The sequence below is a fragment of the Aquarana catesbeiana genome, linkage group LG12, assembly GCF_042186555.1.
Source record: "Aquarana catesbeiana isolate 2022-GZ linkage group LG12, ASM4218655v1, whole genome shotgun sequence".
Classification (NCBI taxonomy): domain Eukaryota; kingdom Metazoa; phylum Chordata; class Amphibia; order Anura; family Ranidae; genus Aquarana; species Aquarana catesbeiana.
In genome coordinates, this window is record NC_133335.1 from 50,239,647 (window position 1) to 50,256,909 (window position 17,263).

General features: G+C 44.0%; 1 protein-coding gene across 2 annotated transcripts in view; it reads left to right on the top strand.

The window, feature by feature from the left end:
• Window positions 1–696: 696 nt before the first annotated feature.
• ITGA3 (integrin subunit alpha 3) overlaps window positions 697–17,263 on the top strand; it is a 123,740-nt gene continuing 107,173 nt past the window's right edge. Inside the window, exon 1 of one of the 2 annotated variants that reach the window (XM_073607741.1) lies at window positions 697–1,327. In XM_073607741.1, the coding sequence (XP_073463842.1) occupies window positions 1,170–1,327 (158 nt within the window). In that variant the 5' untranslated portion in view covers window positions 697–1,169. The remainder of the gene's footprint in view (window positions 1,328–17,263) is intronic. The other variant, XM_073607742.1, reaches the window with a different exon arrangement.

Here is a 17,263-nt window from a genome sequence, read left to right on the forward strand (position 1 = left end):
ATTATTATTATTATTATTATTATGATTATATAGAGATCCTTAATTTACATTTTTATTATTACTATTATTATTATATAGAGATCCTTCATATACATTTGTATTATTATTATATAAAGATCTTTCATATACATTATTATTATTATATAGAGATCATTCATATACATTATTATTATTATTATGATTATATAGAGATCCTTAATTTACATTTTTATTATTACTATTATTATTATGTAGAGATCATTCATATACATTTTTATTACTATTATATAGAGATCCTTCATATACATTATTATTATTATACAGCGATCCTTCATATATATTTTTATTATTACTATTGCTATTATTATTATTATATAGAGATCCTTCAAATTTGTATTATTACTATCATTATTATTATATAGAGGTCCTTCATATACATTTGTATTATTACTATTATTATTATATAGAGATCCTTCATATACACAGGAGCTCCAGCCCGGTGGTGGATCAGGTCGGTATACAATCACTATGTGAGCCCCCCCTGGTTGTGGTCAGAGATATCTCTGCTATGTTACTTTTCAGCAAGCAGTGTGAGAAAGTTGGCCTCTTTCCCCTCCCTTCCTCCTCCCCCCTCCCTTCTCTTTGCTCCCAGCACTGGCAGGTGCAGGGGGAGGGGGGGCGTCTCCTTTAAGGGGATCTGTACCGGGGGTAAGGGAGAAAGTTCACCGGAAAGGAAGGGTAGGGTCAGGGCTGGCAGAGACGGGCACAGAGGGTGAAGGGGAGCCAGGGATGGAGGAAGGGAAGGAGAGTGGCACACAGTGATGTGGGTGGGACAGGCAGACAGTGAGTGCTCAGGGGGAGGGACCGACCATAGGGACACAGGGGGGAGGAGGAGGAGGACAGGGACACACTGCAAAAGCTGACACTGAGCTCTTATAGCAGGACACATCCTCATTCACACCGGGATCAGAGTTGGGATCGCTCCGCTTTGGGATCACTCCGCTTTGGGATCACTCAGAATTGCGATTATTTAGAATCGGGATCGCTCTGAATTGGGATCTTTGAGATTTGGGATTGTGCAGAGTTGGGATCTATGGACACAGCCAGGATCTAGATATTAGGATCAGGACAAGTGTGATAATTGTGGGATCGGTGGCGGATCATACAGACTGGGAGGTCGGTGTGTGAGGATGATCGTGGTGGTGGTCCTGTTGGCGCTGTGCCTGGGGTGCTCCGGGTTTAATGTGGACACCCAGGTGCCGGTCATCAAGCAGGCAGGGGTACCTGGGGGGATGTTCGGCTTCTCGGTGACCATGCACCAGCAGAGTGACGGGCAGCAGAGATACCTGTGAGTACCTTGTACACCCCATAATGTTATCATTATTCTGTATGTGGGGAGGGCAAGAGTACCTTATGGCAAATGGGCAGAGTATCTGTACAGTTATGGCACATGGGCAGAGTACCTGTAGAGACATAGGCGTGCGCACAAGGTGTGCCAGGTGTGCCTGGGCACACCCTAATCACCCTGTGTGGTGCAAATTCCCCCTATTTAAACACCTGATATTTCACCAAAATCCCCTAGCTGTGCTCCCACAAAAATTTGTAAATAAAAAAAAACAATAAAAAATATATGTAAAATATAATAAAAAAATAAAATAATAAAAATAAAAATTACTGACACCATGCATTGCCCTACTGACACTGTCCACTGCTCTACTGACACCATCAGTATACAGTATATACACTTGCACACAGGTTTGAGCTTTGAGGTGCACACCCTAATGCAATAGGCTGTGCACACCTATGTGTAGAGATATATCACATGGGCAACGTACCTGTACAATTATATCACAAGGGCAGTGTACCTGTAGAGCTACATCACTTGGGCAAAGTACTGTTAGAGCTATGGCAAATAGGGAGGATATATAGAGGACATGGGCAGAGTATCTGTAGAGCTATAAGACATGGGCAGAGTACCTGTAAGACTATGGCACACAGAGTACGTATACATTTATGACACATGGGCAGAGTACCTGTACAGTTAGCACATAGGCAGAGTACCTGTAGCGCTATATCACATGAGCAGAGTACTGGTAGAGCTATGGAAAATAGACAGAGTATCTATAGAGGACATGGGCAGAGTATCTGTAGAGCTAAAAGATAAGAGCAGAGTACCTGTGAGACTATGGCACATGGGCAGAGTACATATACATTTATGCAACATGGGTGGAGAACCTATACAGCTATGGCAAATGTGTAGTGTACCTATAGAGCTATGTGATGTAGGAAGAGTACCTGTACAACCATGGGCCATTGGGCAGGGTACCTGTAAAGAAAAGAGTAAAGGGAACGGTACCTATACACCTATGTGACATGGACAGGGTATCTGTACAGCCAAGTGATGTGGTCAGAGTACCTAAAAGCTATGGAACATGGGCAGGGCTACCTATAGAGCTATGTGATGTGGGCAGGGTACCTGTAGAGCTATGGCACATGAGCAGAGTACCTGTAGTTTTATGGCACATGGGCAGAGTACCTGTAGTTTTATGGCACATGGGCAGAGTACCTGTAGAGCTGTGGAACATGGGCAGAGTACCTGTAGAGCTATGGCACATGGGCAGAGTATCTGTATAGGACATGGGCAGAATACCTTAGAGAGCTATGGCACTTGGGTAGAGTATTTTTATAGGACATAGGCAGAGTACCTGTAGAGCTATGGCACATGGGCAGAGAACCTGTAGAGCTATAGCACATGGGCCGAGTACCTGTAGAACTATGACACATTGGAATAGTACCTATAGATCTATGGCACATGGGCAGAGTATCTTTATTGGAAAAGGATAGCGTACCTATAGAGCTTTGGCACATGGGCAGAGTATCTGTAGAGCTATGGCACATGGGCAGAGTACCTGTAGAGCTATGGCACATTGGCATAGTACTGGCAGAGCTATGGCAAATGGGCAGAGTACTTGTAGAGCTATGACATGGGCAGAGTACCTGTAGAGCTATGACGCATTGGCAGAGTACCTGTAGAGCTTTGACACTATGGCAGCGTACCTGTAGAGTTATGACACATTGGCAGAGTACCTGTAGAGCTATGACACATTAACAGAGTACCTGTAGAGTTTTGACACATTGGCAGAGTACCTGTAGAGCTATGACACATTGGCAGGGTACCTGTAGAGCTATGACACATTAGCAGAGTACCTGTAGAGCTTTGACACATTGGCAGAGTACTGGTAGAGCTATGACACATTGGCAGAGTACTGGTAGACCTTTGACACATTGGCAGAGTACTGGTAGAGCTATGATACATGGGCAGAGTACTGGCAGTGCTGTGGCACATGGGTAGAGTATCTGTATAGGACATGGGCAGAGTATCTGTATAGGACATGGGCAGAGTATCTGTATAGGACATGGGCAGAGTATATGTATAGGACACGGGCAGAGTATATGTATAGGAAATGGGTAGAGAATATGTATAGGACATGGGCAGAGTATATGTATAGGATATGGGCAGAGTATCTGTATAGGACATGGGCAGAGTATCTGTAAAGGACATGGGCAGAGTATATGTATAGGATATGGGCAGAGTATATGTATAGGACATGGGCAGAGTATATGTATAGGACATGGGCAGAGTATATGTATAGGACATTGGCAGAGTATATGTATAGGATATGGGCAGAGTATATATATAGGACATGGGCAGAGTATCTGTATAGGACACGGGCAGAGCACCTGTAAAGCAGCGGGAGCTGTAGCAGAGATGGGGTACAGCTGACATGCTCTTTATAAAGATAACTGCTTTTCATTTCTATCGATAGTTTTTTATTTCCCCAATGTATACCAATGTGAAGATAATGATGTAATTGAATTAATGAAATAATATAAGTAAACATAATGAGGAAAATAGTGCTGTATTTGAAAATAAAATAAATCATGATGAAAACTGAAAAGAAATAATGGAAAGATATATATCCCCCACCTAGATACAGGTCCCCAATTCTCATCCCCTCCATGGACAATGATGGACCCGCCTGGTTAAGGGTGGCAGATAGATTCTACTTTAAGGCCTCATGCACGTTTTTACAGCCGCTTTTTTGAGCGTTTTTTGCTGCTTAAAAAGGCCTGTCTATGTTAGTCTATGGCTTCATGCCCACCTAGGCGTTTTTGAGCTGCAAATGGCATAGGCGTTTTTAAGCTGTAAAAGAAACCCAGGACCAGTGGGTTCTGAGAGACGTTTTTCAGCTGTAAAAACGCTCAAAAACGTCATTCACCAACATTTTTTAAGGTTTTTTGATCCATTGAAAAAAAAAAAAAAAATTTGTAAAAAAAAAAAAAAAACGCGGAAAAACGCTAAAAAACACTAATAAACGCTAAAAAACGTTGAAAAAAGCTGAAAAAAGTTTTTAAAAAATCACTGCAAAGATACTGGCGGTTTCATAACGTTATTTTAACATCCTGTGTGCATGAGGCCTAAGAAACAAATATCTTTTAAAATTATCAAAATTTTGAAAATTATAACAAATAGTAATGCTGTTATTTTCACTGTGGTTGTGTTGTAAAACGAAAAGAGGAAGTCCCAAAACATTTTAAAGTTGTCACTAGTTTCTATTCCTCTCCATGAATAAAAAGTGCCGCCCCGGAGTTCTTACCTTCGCCCCCCAGATATTATGGTCTCCACTTACCCATTGTTTCTGCAGAGAATCTATTTTTTCAATCATCAAGATAAGAAGATCAAAGGGCTTCCCTTACATATGTAGATATTTACAAACTATACAAAGTAACAAGGTTTATAACACATTTCACACATCGATAAGACTGTTTACTTGTGTTGATGTTTTTTACATCTGTATCCAAGAAGTACTGGAAGTACTATAGTTCCCATTTAAAGCGGAAGCCTAATCTGCTTTTTTTCCCCTGGTTCCTCCTTTCCCTCCTTATTAACATGCTAATTACATTTGTAGCTATAATGTGTTTCTGTTTTCATTACATGCCTTATTTTAAAAGCAGTGACATCATGCTTTTTAATTAGAAGGTATGGTGGAATTCCAGGGACCTCCATAGAACTCTGACCTCAACCATACCTTGCATATGAATTGGAATGCCTATTTTGAGTCAGCTTGTCCACATTTAGGCTGAATGGGAACAAATTTCCACAGGCGCACTCCATAATCTTGTGGAAAGTCTACCCAGAAGAGTGGAGGCTATCATTGGGTTGGACTCCCCACAATGGTTTTGGAATAGTATGTCCAACAAGGTTATATAGGTGTGATGGTCAGAAGTCCACAACCCTTAGTCATATGTACTTTTGTATTCTTACTGCTACAGGGCATAGATGAACTAAAGATGATACTCTGATAACAGAACAGATATGGGTTAGTACACTGATGCCCCGTACATGAACGTAATTTCCGTCGGAAAAATCTTGGATGGTTTTTCTGTCGGAATTCCGCTCAAGCTTGGCTTGCATACACACGGTCACACAAAAGTTTTCTGAACTTACGACCATTAAGAACGCGGTGACGTACAACACTACGACGAGCCAAGAAAATGAAGTTCAATGCTTCCGAGCATGCGTCGAATTGTTTGCGAGCATGCGTAGGAATTTTGCGTGTCGGAATTGCTACAGACGATTGCATTTTCGGATAGGAACTTTTTCGACCGAAAAATTGAGAACCTGCTCTCAATCTTTTTCTGGCTGGAATTCGGCCAGCAAATGTCCGATGGAGCATACACACGGTCGCATTTTCCAACCAAAAGCTCTCATCAGTCTTTTGCTGGCCGAATGTCCGATCGTGTGTACGCGGCATTAGAGTTCCTATACAAATAAAAGCATAGTGATTAGGAACTCTGTGATTTCTCCTCCAGTTGGAAACACAGAAGGGGGATATAGCTGAGATATTTTGGAAAGGATGTACAGTAGACAGAGGCATGTAATGGGATTATACTTCCAGCTTGTAACATTGAACAGGGTAAAGGTACAAGTCACAAGTCATAGCCTTAGGCCATGGATTCTTGGAGTTTGTCTACAAGTGGTAACCATTAGACATTGTATATCTGCAGTTCCTCTATGCGTACGAGACTTACAAAGTTGTATACCTGTGAGTGACATAGCATAGTGAGTAATCTATTGCTATGGCTGGTGGTATGGTCAGAAGTTAGAGCACCCACTTTTAACCAGGGATTCCTCCAGAAGTTTCTAGGGGTTCTTTGAGCTGTGACTGATTGGCATCTCATTTGATGGCGCCCTTGTTAGGTCCATCACCACTTGGCAGAGCCAGTAGCATGACACCAGTGACTCTTTTCAGCTGAAAGACAAAAGATAAAACGCTCTAAAAATTATGCTCACTGACATACATGAAGAGCATATATGAACCTAAACAAGCAGTAGCATGAAGCCGGCATTGTTTTTGCTATCGGCTGGGTTATAGCTATCTGCCCTTTATGCTTGCTATCTGGTAATCAGGTCCATATTACGGTGGTGGGCACTCTCCTGTCTGTTTTTATACACTGTGGTGACATCAACAAGCTGAAGTGATTAATTATGGACTTTCTGCATATTCATATGTGTTGATTTGATCAATTGATTGATCCTTTTTTTAGCTTGTCTATTTCCAGACTCTTTTCAGCTGACTGTAAGGATGGAATTCTAGCCACCAGTTTAAGGGGCATTCTTCCCAAAGTATATCACTGTAAGAGAAGCATTCTACCTATTGGCCACCAATGTAAGGGGACATTCTTCCCACTGAATATTAGGGTAAGAGGGGCATTTTACCAACTGGCCACCAATGAAAGGTACATTCTTCCAAGTCACCAATGTTGTAAGGGGGGCATTCTTCCCACTGACTACCAATGTAAAAGGGAATTCTTCCCAATGACCATCAATGTAAAGAACATTCTTCCAGTGAACCATTGATGTAAGGGACATTCTTCCCTCTGACTTCAAAAGTAAGGGACATTGGGGTTGATTATTAACGTAAAACTAGAGAGTACCAAATCTGGTGCAGCTCTGCGTAGAAACTAATCAGTTTAAATTTTTGTTTTTTGTCAAAGCTTAATTGAACAAGCTGAAGTTAAAAACTGCTTGGCTATCATGCACAGCTGCACCAGATATTGCACTCTCCAGTTTTAGTAAATAAACCCCATTGCTCCCAGTATAAGGATCATTCTTACAGCTGACCACAGATGTATGGGGCATTTTATCCACTGACCACCAATGTAAGGGGCATTCTTCCCATTGACCACCAATGTAAGGGGCATTCTTCCCATCGACCACCAATGTAAGGGACATTCTTCCCATCGACCACCAATATAAGGGACATTCTTCCCATCGACCACCAATGTAAGGGACATTCTTCCCACTGACCACCAATGTAAGGGACATTCTTCCCACTGACCACCAATGTAAGGGACATTCTTCCTATTGACCACCAATCTAAGAAGCATTCTTCCCACTGACTACCAATGTAAGGAGCATTCTTCCAGCTGAACACCGATGTAAGGGACATTTTCCTGATGGACTTTTCATAGCAGGGGGTTTCCGTAAAACTGAAACTTATTTTACGAGTTTCTCTTTTCAAGGAAGGCTGAGTTAGAGTAAGTTGTTTCACTTCAAAAGTTGTATGAATAACATCAATGGCATGTCTGTGACTGTGTACCACAATAGAGGCCATAGTAAGTTCTGCTTCCTGAGTGTCTTGCTCTTGATAACATCTGCACATAGGCAATCAGACCAGTTCAGGAATTTGTGGGTCATATAAATCACTAGTAACAGGTTAGGGAGGAGACGGATTAATAGAGGTGAGCTGGTGTAAACATGGCTGCCCTGCAGGCCTTTGTCCTTCAAGGCTGGTGGACTTGTAGACCCATAAAGTCTAATGGTGCGTGGTCAAGAAGCTGCTGATGGCAATGATTTGCTGGTTGGGTTTATGTCAGGGAGACTTTGAAGGAAGGGCAGAGATATCTGAGGTTAACAAGAGAAGGGAGCAGTTTGGTAGGGAAGGGGTTAAGCGTCAATGCTCTGCAGGAACCTGGCCAGGGAGGGGCCCCAATGACTGAAAGGCCAAACTTTCCTTCCTTCTTTGTTCATCACACCTGCAGATAAGAAAGTTTTATATCCCTGCAGGGCGGGGTGTGCAAATACGTGCAACATGACGGTACACATCCGGCCGCCATTCAGGTATACACGCCGACGAATCACATTGCAGACTCAGTAATGGTCGTTACTCTTGGCACACAACAGAGTAAAGAGATCTGAGCTGATCAATGGCTGAGATTTTTTTCCCCCTTTCTAATTCCCTTGCAATTGATTCCATAGAATTTCAATGTTAAGTCAAACTTTGGGCTGCCTTTAAATGATTAGCCCACTTTTGTAATAACATGTATTATGCAATATGGGGGAACCAGGATTTTATAGAACATTGCTTGGTGGAGAAAAAATTAGCTCACTTTAAATTATGATCCTGTAGGCCAAGTAAAAGAAATAGCCCGCACTGCGATTTTTTAAGGCATCAATGAAACCACAGTCGATTTATAAAATTCAAAAATATTTTATTAAACATCAAATAAAAAACTGATAAAAACAATTGACTGATAAATATTTTGATGTTTCTCAGTGCATAAAGACCACCATAGGTGTGTGCAGCCTATTGCATTAGGGTGTTCACTCCAAAGCTCAAACACACATGCATGTATATGACACACACACTCTTTTAAATAAATGTAAACAAACATCTTCAAATCTATTAAAACATGGACGGTATCAGTAGAGCAGTGGATGGTGTCATATGGGCAGTGGACGGTGTCTGTAGGGCAGAGATTGGTGTCAGTAGGACAGTGGATGGTGTCGGTCAGCAGAGCAGTGGACTATGTCAGTAGGGCAGAGGACGATGTCAGTAGGGTAGAGGATGGTGTCAGTAGGGCAGAGGACGATGTCAGTAGGGTAGAGGATGGTGTCAGTAGGGCAGAGGATGATGTCAGTAGGGCAGAGGACGATGTCAGTAGGGCAGAGGACGATGTCAGTAGGGTAGAGGATGGTGTCAGTAGGGTAGAGGATGGTGTCAGTAGGGCAGAGGATGATGTCAGTAGGGCAGAGGACGATGTCAGTAGGGCAGAGGATGGTGTCAGTAGGGCAGAGGACAGTGTCAGTAGGGCATAGGACAATGTCAGTAGGGCAGAGGATGATGTCAGTAGAGCAGTGGACGATGTCAGTAGGGTACAGGATGGTGTCAGTAGGGCAGAGGATGATGTCAGTAGGGTAGAGGATGGTATCAGTAGGGCATAGGACAATGTCAGTAGGGCAGAGGACGATGTCAGTAGAGCAGTGGACGATGTCAGTAGGGTAGAGGATAGTGTCAGTAGGGCAGAGGATGATGTCAGTAGGGTAGAGGATGGTGTCAGTAGGGCAGAGGATAGTGTCAGTAGGGCAGAGGACGATGTCAGTAGGGCAGAGGATGGTGTCAGTAGGGCATAGGAGGATGTCAGTAGGGCAGAGGGCGATGTCAGTAGGGAGAGGGCAATGTCAGTAGGGCTGAGGATGGTGTCAGTAGGGCAGAGGGCGATGTCAGTAGGGCAGAGGATGATGTCAGTAGGGCAGAGGGCGATGTCAGTAGGGCAGAGGATGGTATCAGTAGGGCAGAGGACAGTGTCAGTAGGGCAGAGGATGGTGTCAGTAGGGCAGAGGATGGTGTCAGTAGGGTAGAGGATGGTGTCAGTAGGGCATAGGACAATGTCAGTAGGGCAGAGGATGATGTCAGTAGAGCAGTGGACGATGTCAGTAGGGTAGAGGATGGTGTCAGTAGGCCAGAGGATGATGTCAGTAGGGTAGAGGATGGTGTCAGTAGGGTAGAGGATGGTGTCAGTAGGGCAGAGGACGATGTCAGTAGGGCAGAGGATGGTGTCAGTAGGGCATAGGAGGATGTCAGTAGGGCAGAGGGCGAGGTCAGTAGGGAGAGGGCAATGTCAGTAGGGCTGAGGATGGTGTCAGTAGGACAGAGGGCGATGTCAGTAGGGCAGAGGATGATGTCAGTAGGGCAGAGGGCGATGTCAGTAGGGCAGAGGATGGTGTCAGTAGGGCAGAGGACAGTGTCAGTAGGGCAGAGGATGGTGTCAGTAGGGCAAAGGATGGTGTCAGTAGGGCAGAGGATGGTGTCAATAGGGCAGAGGATGGTGTCAGTAGGGCAGAGGATGGTGTCAGTAGGGCAGAGGATGGTGTCAGTAGGGCAGTGGACGGTGTCAGTAGGGCAGAGGATGGTGTTAGTAGGGCAGAGGATGGTGTTAGTAGGGCAGAGGATGGTGTCAGTAGGGCTGAGGATGGTGTCAGTAGGGCAGAGGGCGATGTCAGTAGGGCAGAGGATGGTGTTAGTAGGGCAGAGGACAGTGTCAGTAGGGCAGAGGATGGTGTCAGTAGGGCAGAGGATGGTGTCAATAGGGCAGAGGATGGTGTCAGTAGGGCAGAGGATGGTGTCAGTAGGGCAGAGGATGGTGTCAGTAGGGCAGTGGACGGTGTCAGTAGGGCAGAGGATGGTGTCAGTAGGGCAGAGGATGGTGTCAGTAGGGCAGTGGACGGTGTCAGTAGGGCAGAGGATGGTGTCAGTAGGGCAGAGGATGGTGTCAGTAGGGCAGAGGACGGTGTCAGTAGGCCAGAGGCCAATGTCAGTAGAGCAGAGGCCGATGTCAGTAGAGCAGAGGCCGATGTCAGCAGGGCAGTGAACGGTGTCAGTAGAGCAGTGGATGGTGTCAGCAGTTTTTTGTTTTTATTATTTTATTGCTGCCCGGGCTGCAGGGGGAATTGGTGCAGCATGGGGTGATAATGGAATGCTCAGGCACACCTGGCACACCCGATGCGAACAAGAAGACCACCCTTTATTTATTAACGTGTATAGGCTCTTATAATTACCACAGTTTTGCATATAGTCCCCAATGCATTTCAATTTCAACAAATCTTCATCAGGGGAGGTAGGTGATCAGTCCGGAATATAGATATATAACTTTATAGCATTATCCCATAAACATGCAACATTTATATAACATAATGTAATACCCCACCAAACTTACAATGAAAACTGATACAACATCAACCTTGATCAGCCATTCAGAGAAACCCGAAATGTAAAGCCCGGGAATCACAATGGGCGCTCCCCAAGGGCATCTGCATGGAAGGTATCACAGATGGTATACACACAGAGACTTATTGAGACTTATTACAAACAAAAAATCCAATTCACCATATAGTCTCATTGTAATTTTACCCAAATAAACCGGGCAAGAAAAGAAATGTTACAGCCCTGCAGACCTCAGCAAGAACACATCCTGGTTCATAGAGATTACATATCAATGGTCCCAGAAATATACTTAATATTCCAAAGCCAAACATGTTGGGTGTCTATGTTAATAAGAATACCAATCAAAATTATGACCATATATATATATATATATATATATATATGTACATCTTCACTCTATCCACGTGTATACATTAATCCCCAAAAAGGGTCTACTGTAGGCCAAGTGTGGCCAGAAAAGCTCTATTGAGAAACAGACGCCCACATCCTGCGCAGAAGCTGGCACATGAGAACCATTGGGCGCAGAATCAGCATCTAAGGAACAAGGTTTCCCCCTCTGACAAACAACCATGCATGCGCAGTGTACTCTCCCCTCTGATCTCAGCAGTTGATGTGATGGTGGAGAAAGAGCTATCTGTGCATGCGTGGTTGAATGCCAGAGGGAGAGCGCTCATTCCTTAGATGTGGGCGCTGCACCCAACATTCTGGTTTTTACTGCTGTCTTAGGACTATGTATTCAAGTGTTTGGCTGGAGTTTAACTTTATTGACTTCATTGCTGACAAATCGTTTTTTTTTTTTACTTCGATCTTCCTCCTCTTTCTTCAGCCGTTACATCATAGAATTCACTAATAACATTAATCAGGAGGTCACAGGATCATAGGTGTAAAAAGCTGTGGGATCATCTTTAATTCTAAACCAAAGGAGGATATAAAATATACAAACCAAGGCCGCATTGTATTCATTAGTACATCTTTCGTTGGATATCATACAAGCGTAATCTAACTTGGTATTAACCGCTTGCTGATCCTATGCAGCAGAGCATAGACCGGGGGAGGAAAAAACAGTACAAGGAGCCAGTTAGCTGTGCAGCTCAAGAAATATGCTGATAGGAGGAGAGTGCAAAGTGACAGAGAGATGAGCTCACCAGTCTGCTGCTGCTCCTTCTTTCACTGTCCAGTCAGAAGCTGGGGGAGGGGGCAAGACCTGTAAGTGTTACTTAACCACAGCTGAGAAAAAATCAGGTCTCCTGCCCTGCTGGAGAGGGTAGTGCTGTGTGGCAGGGCTGGGTAATTCTCAGGACTGGATTGACAAAAATACAAATCCTTTGGTTAAACAGCTCCCTTATATGTATTTTATTGTTGTAACTAACTGTTTGCCTGGAGTTCAATTATAAGATTCCTATGGCTTACCTTGCTGTCAGATTTGGTTGATGATTGTGGTTGCGCTTATGGTTCCTATAGAAGGAACAAATCAACCTATCAACTGAACAGAGGCATCTCCCCCTATTCTACATTGATATTTAATTATTCTCTAATTTTCATCGGCAATATGGGTGGACTGAGTCCGGAATTCCCCATGGATTCCGTAGCACTCAGCTTTGTTAGATATGTAGCATACTGTATGTCATTGTATACCGAGGTTGTATACATTGGCACTGGGCAGATGCACTTAGACTGCAGAATGTTTATTAACAAAGGATACAATGTTTGTCATTGAAATGAAATAAAATGGAAAAAAGAAAATTGTATAAATTGTTTTATTATAAATTATTTAAATTGATAATTTAAATTAATTTAAATTAATTAGTATAATTGTTTTAAAAATAAAATGAAAATGAAAAAGAAATGAAAATAAATACATAAAAAATAAAAATAAATACAAAGTAAAAAAAAATCCTTTCTTGTACTATAAAGCAGCATATTATGTCATTTATCAGATATAAATGGTAAAACAATACAGTGGCATAGAGTGGGTTGCAAGCCTTCGGGGAAGGCAAGTATTGCGCCCCCTAGTCCTTTCCACCAGACTATATACAATATCTCACAAAAGTGAGTACACCCCTCACATTTTTGTAAATATTTTATTATATCTTTTCATGTGACAACACTGAAGAAATGACACTTTTCTACAATGTAAAGTAGTGAGTGTACAGCTTGTATAACAGTGTAAATTTGCTGTCCCCTCAAAATAACTCAACACACAGCCATTAATGTCTAAACCGCTGGCACCAAAAGTGAGTACACCCCTAAGTGAAAATGTCCAAATTGGGCCAAAAGTGTCAATATTTTGTGTGGCCATCATTATTTTCCAGCACTGCCTTAACTCTCTTGGGCATGGAGTTCACCTGGACTTCACAGGTTGCCACTGGAGTCTTCTTCTACTCCTCCATGACGACATCACAGAGCTGGTGAATGCTGGAGACCTTGCGCTCCTCCACCTTCTGTTTAAGGATGCCCCACAGATTCTCAATAGGGTTTAGGTCTGGAGACATGCTTGGCCAGTCCATCACATTTACCCTCAGCTTCTTTAGTAAGGCAGTGGTTGTCTTGGTGTTTGGGGTCGTTATCATGTTGGAATACTGCCCTGTGGCCCAGTCTCCGAAGGGAGGGGATCATGCTCTGCTTCAGTATGTCACAGTACATGTTGGCATTCATGGTTCCCTCAATGATCTGTAGCTCCCCAGTGCCGGCAGCACTCATGCAGCCCCAGATCATGACACTCCCACCACCATGCTTGACTGTAGGCAAGACACACTTGTCTTTGTGCTCCTCACCTGGTTGCCGCCACACATGCTTGACACCATCTGAACCAAATAAGTTTATCTTGGTCTCATCAGACCACAGGACATGGTTCCAGTAATCCATATTCTTAGTCTGCTTGTCTTCAGCAAACTGTTTGCGAGCTTTCTTCTGCATCATCTTTAGAAGAAGCTTCCTTCTGGGACGACAGCCATACAGACCAATTTGATGCAGTGTGCGGCGTATGGTCTGAGCACTGACAGGCTGACCCCCCACCCCTTCAACCTCTGCAGCAATGCTGGCAGCACTCATACGTCTGTTTCCCAAAGACAACCTCTGGATATGACGCTGAGCATGTGCACTCAACTTCTTTGGTCGATCATGGCGAGGCCTGTTGTGAGTGGAACCTGTCCTGTTAAACCGCTGTATGGTCTTGGCCACCATGCAGCAGCTCAGTTTCAGGGTCTTGGCAATCTTCTTACAGCCTAGGCCATCTTTACGTAGAGCAACAATTCTTTTTTTCAGATCCTCAGGAAGTTCTTTGCCATGAGGTGCCATGTTGAACTTCCAGTGAGCAGTATGAGAGAGTGAAAGTGATAAAACCAAATTTAACACACCTGCTCCCCAGCCCCCTCATTGTGCACCCCCACTCCCTTCATCCCCTCATTGTGCCCCTAAACTTCATACATCCCCCTTCCCCCACTGTGCACCACCAGTCCCTCCACCCACAGCCCCCCAACCCTATATAACCCCCATTCCTACCCCCCCCCCCCCCCCAGGCTCACTGGTAGTTGGAGGAGTTCCAGCGCACGGCATGCTGGATGGTGGTGGTCCCAGGGAGGAGGAGAAGAAGGATAGGAACCATCATCAACTGCACCAAGCATTACACTGCTACACACTCAGCAGGTACAAACTACCCACTCTGACCTAGAACTGCCCAGCTGGAAACAGCCACCGAGCCTAAGAGGAACAGAAATAGGAGGGGTTTGTGCCGCTGACTGGACCAGAACAGGAGTACACACAGACCGATCTGCCTCCTGTCTAGGGCCGCTGGTAAGGGGGTAGCACCTGCCTTTCTGTATGGGGCCCAGGCCCCATAAGTTCAACAGGGGGTCCCAGAGCAGCAGGAGGGGGCGCAATTACTGGAACCAATCCTCCTGTGGCCCTCCCTACAATGCTTCAGTTTGTGAATGAACAGGGAGCCTCTAGACAGAGGGCTTCCTGTTCATTCATTCTGCAGCTGAGGCTGCAGAGAAAGGATTGAGGAATCTGTGTCCTCAGTCTCTTTCTGTGTCTCAAAAGTGAGACGTTGGGCATCTGTTTAGACACTTGATATTTCACCACCCCCACAGGGTTATTCATAAAATGTAAAAAAGAATTAAAAAAAAAACCCTTGGTGCCGACCGATCGCAGTTACCAATGGCTAACGGAAAGCTATTGATTGCTACTTGCAATCAGGAGCTTCCCGATCATGTGACCGCTGTGACAGCCAATCACGGCGGTCACATGATCATAAACACAGCCCCCGCCTCCCAGCATCCTAAACCCCTTAAAGGGCCGGGAGGCGCCAGGTCCAGGGGGTTAAGGGCCCATTCTCACAGGTATTCTGGTTGCATGAATGAGTGCTTTGTTCATGTAGCTGGAGCGTCTGCCTCTTCTCACCCCAAACTTACTAATTATGTGCCCCTAAGAATTTTGCACCCAGGGTAACCTCCGCTTTGGCCCCGCCTACACTATGCCATTGAACCAGATTCATACTGTTTCTCAGTAATTCAGATTTGAACCTTTCTGACCAGCCCTGGCATCCCTTTAACAGGATCTTTACACCTGGGGACATGGGAAGGACTGCCCAATCACGTGACCACTGTGATTGGCTTCCTCTCAGCCAACATTGATGCAGGTGGACCTGATATAGCAAAAGGAAAGTGGACAGGATTGTATTTATTACAATTGAACTTGTTATACATTTACAAATTGTGATCACTTTTTCTGTATTTTGTTTCCATCTTATAGCCACCTCTGTAGAGGGATGGAAGTGCGGGGAATGATAAGAGTAGTCAAAAGGCTCTTTACAGTTTTCCTCTTTTTTTTTTTTTTTTTTTTTAGTTCAGCACAGTTGAAAAGTAGATCTACATATAAAGTAAACCACATGCTGCCTCCAGAAACATATTCTAGCATTCAGGTAAATGATGCAAGAGGCGGAATTTGTACAACAGGGCACCATTATTCACTGATGTCTAAATACAGCCCAGGGTCTGGGTAGCTCTGCTGTTTTTTTTTTTTTGTTTTTTTTTTAGCTTATCTTCATTACTGCACATCTTTGAGTCTTCTTGACATTCCATTTAGCTTGAGTATTGATATAATGTACTGTCTATATTAGAGATGATGAACAGGCTGCGGACTGCTGGAGCAGTGAGGCAGTTAGCCTGACATACAGTAATGAATGCAGATGAGTAAAAATCTTTATATCCTGATAATCTAGGACAAGAATTAAATAAAGTAAATGTTTGCGGGCGCATTGCAGATGTGAACTCCAATGCTTTCCCCAGTGAGTAAGATAGGTGAGCAAAAATCTACGCTTGCAGTGAGGCTCCCCACCACACCGTAAAGGTTTAATGCTCATTAGATCTAGGGGGTAGAGTAACAGGCAGGATTACATATAGGGATGAGCTCAGGCGTGTTTGGATCATAGTCTGTACAAACCTGAGCAAGCCCACCAGGGTGCATTTAGGCGCACCTAAACACACGTCAAACGCCCAAACGCAAGTTAATCCTAGGCAAATTTAGCACTTGAGAGTTAAGTAATTTCAATAGTAAGAATAAATTATTTTTCTAGCCAATTAAATGATTTAACCTGCAAGCACATGACACATCAAAACCCGCCTAGGAGAGCTGGACATGAGGCCTAATTTTTTTACACTGTCCCTCATTCCGGTCAGCTCCGGTGCTACCATCTGGTCTGTGGGTGGCCCTTGGCATCATCACTTACAATGTAATGGCCATGCGACCGCAGCAACTTAGGGAGAAGGCTGCAGGGGTGCCTGCTAGAGTGAGGAATAAGGTAAGTATTCCTCCTTATTTTGGCACCCCCTTGACATAACAAGCATTCAACCTTTGCGGTGCAGGGGGCCCAACTGCAAGGGTAGATATTTATCTAATTCCTGGAGTTGGCCTTGAAACCTCCACTCATACCTTGCATGAAAATGTTGGGTCAGCTTATGTTGCAGCCCTCCACTTACCCGATTAAAAAAATGCTCAATGAAAGCTATAGGGGAGTAAAACGTTTGAAAAAAAATAAAATGTAAAAAAAATCTACCTTTGCACATGCTCACCTAGATCAGGGTGACATCACTGCACTAGAGCATCTTCTCGTGTTTGGGATCCTCAGCTGTCCAAAGGTTCTGTGGTGGGGCCCAGTGACATTATTGGCACTTGAAGGAACCCGGATTCTAAGATAAGCATTTTTGTGTTTTCTA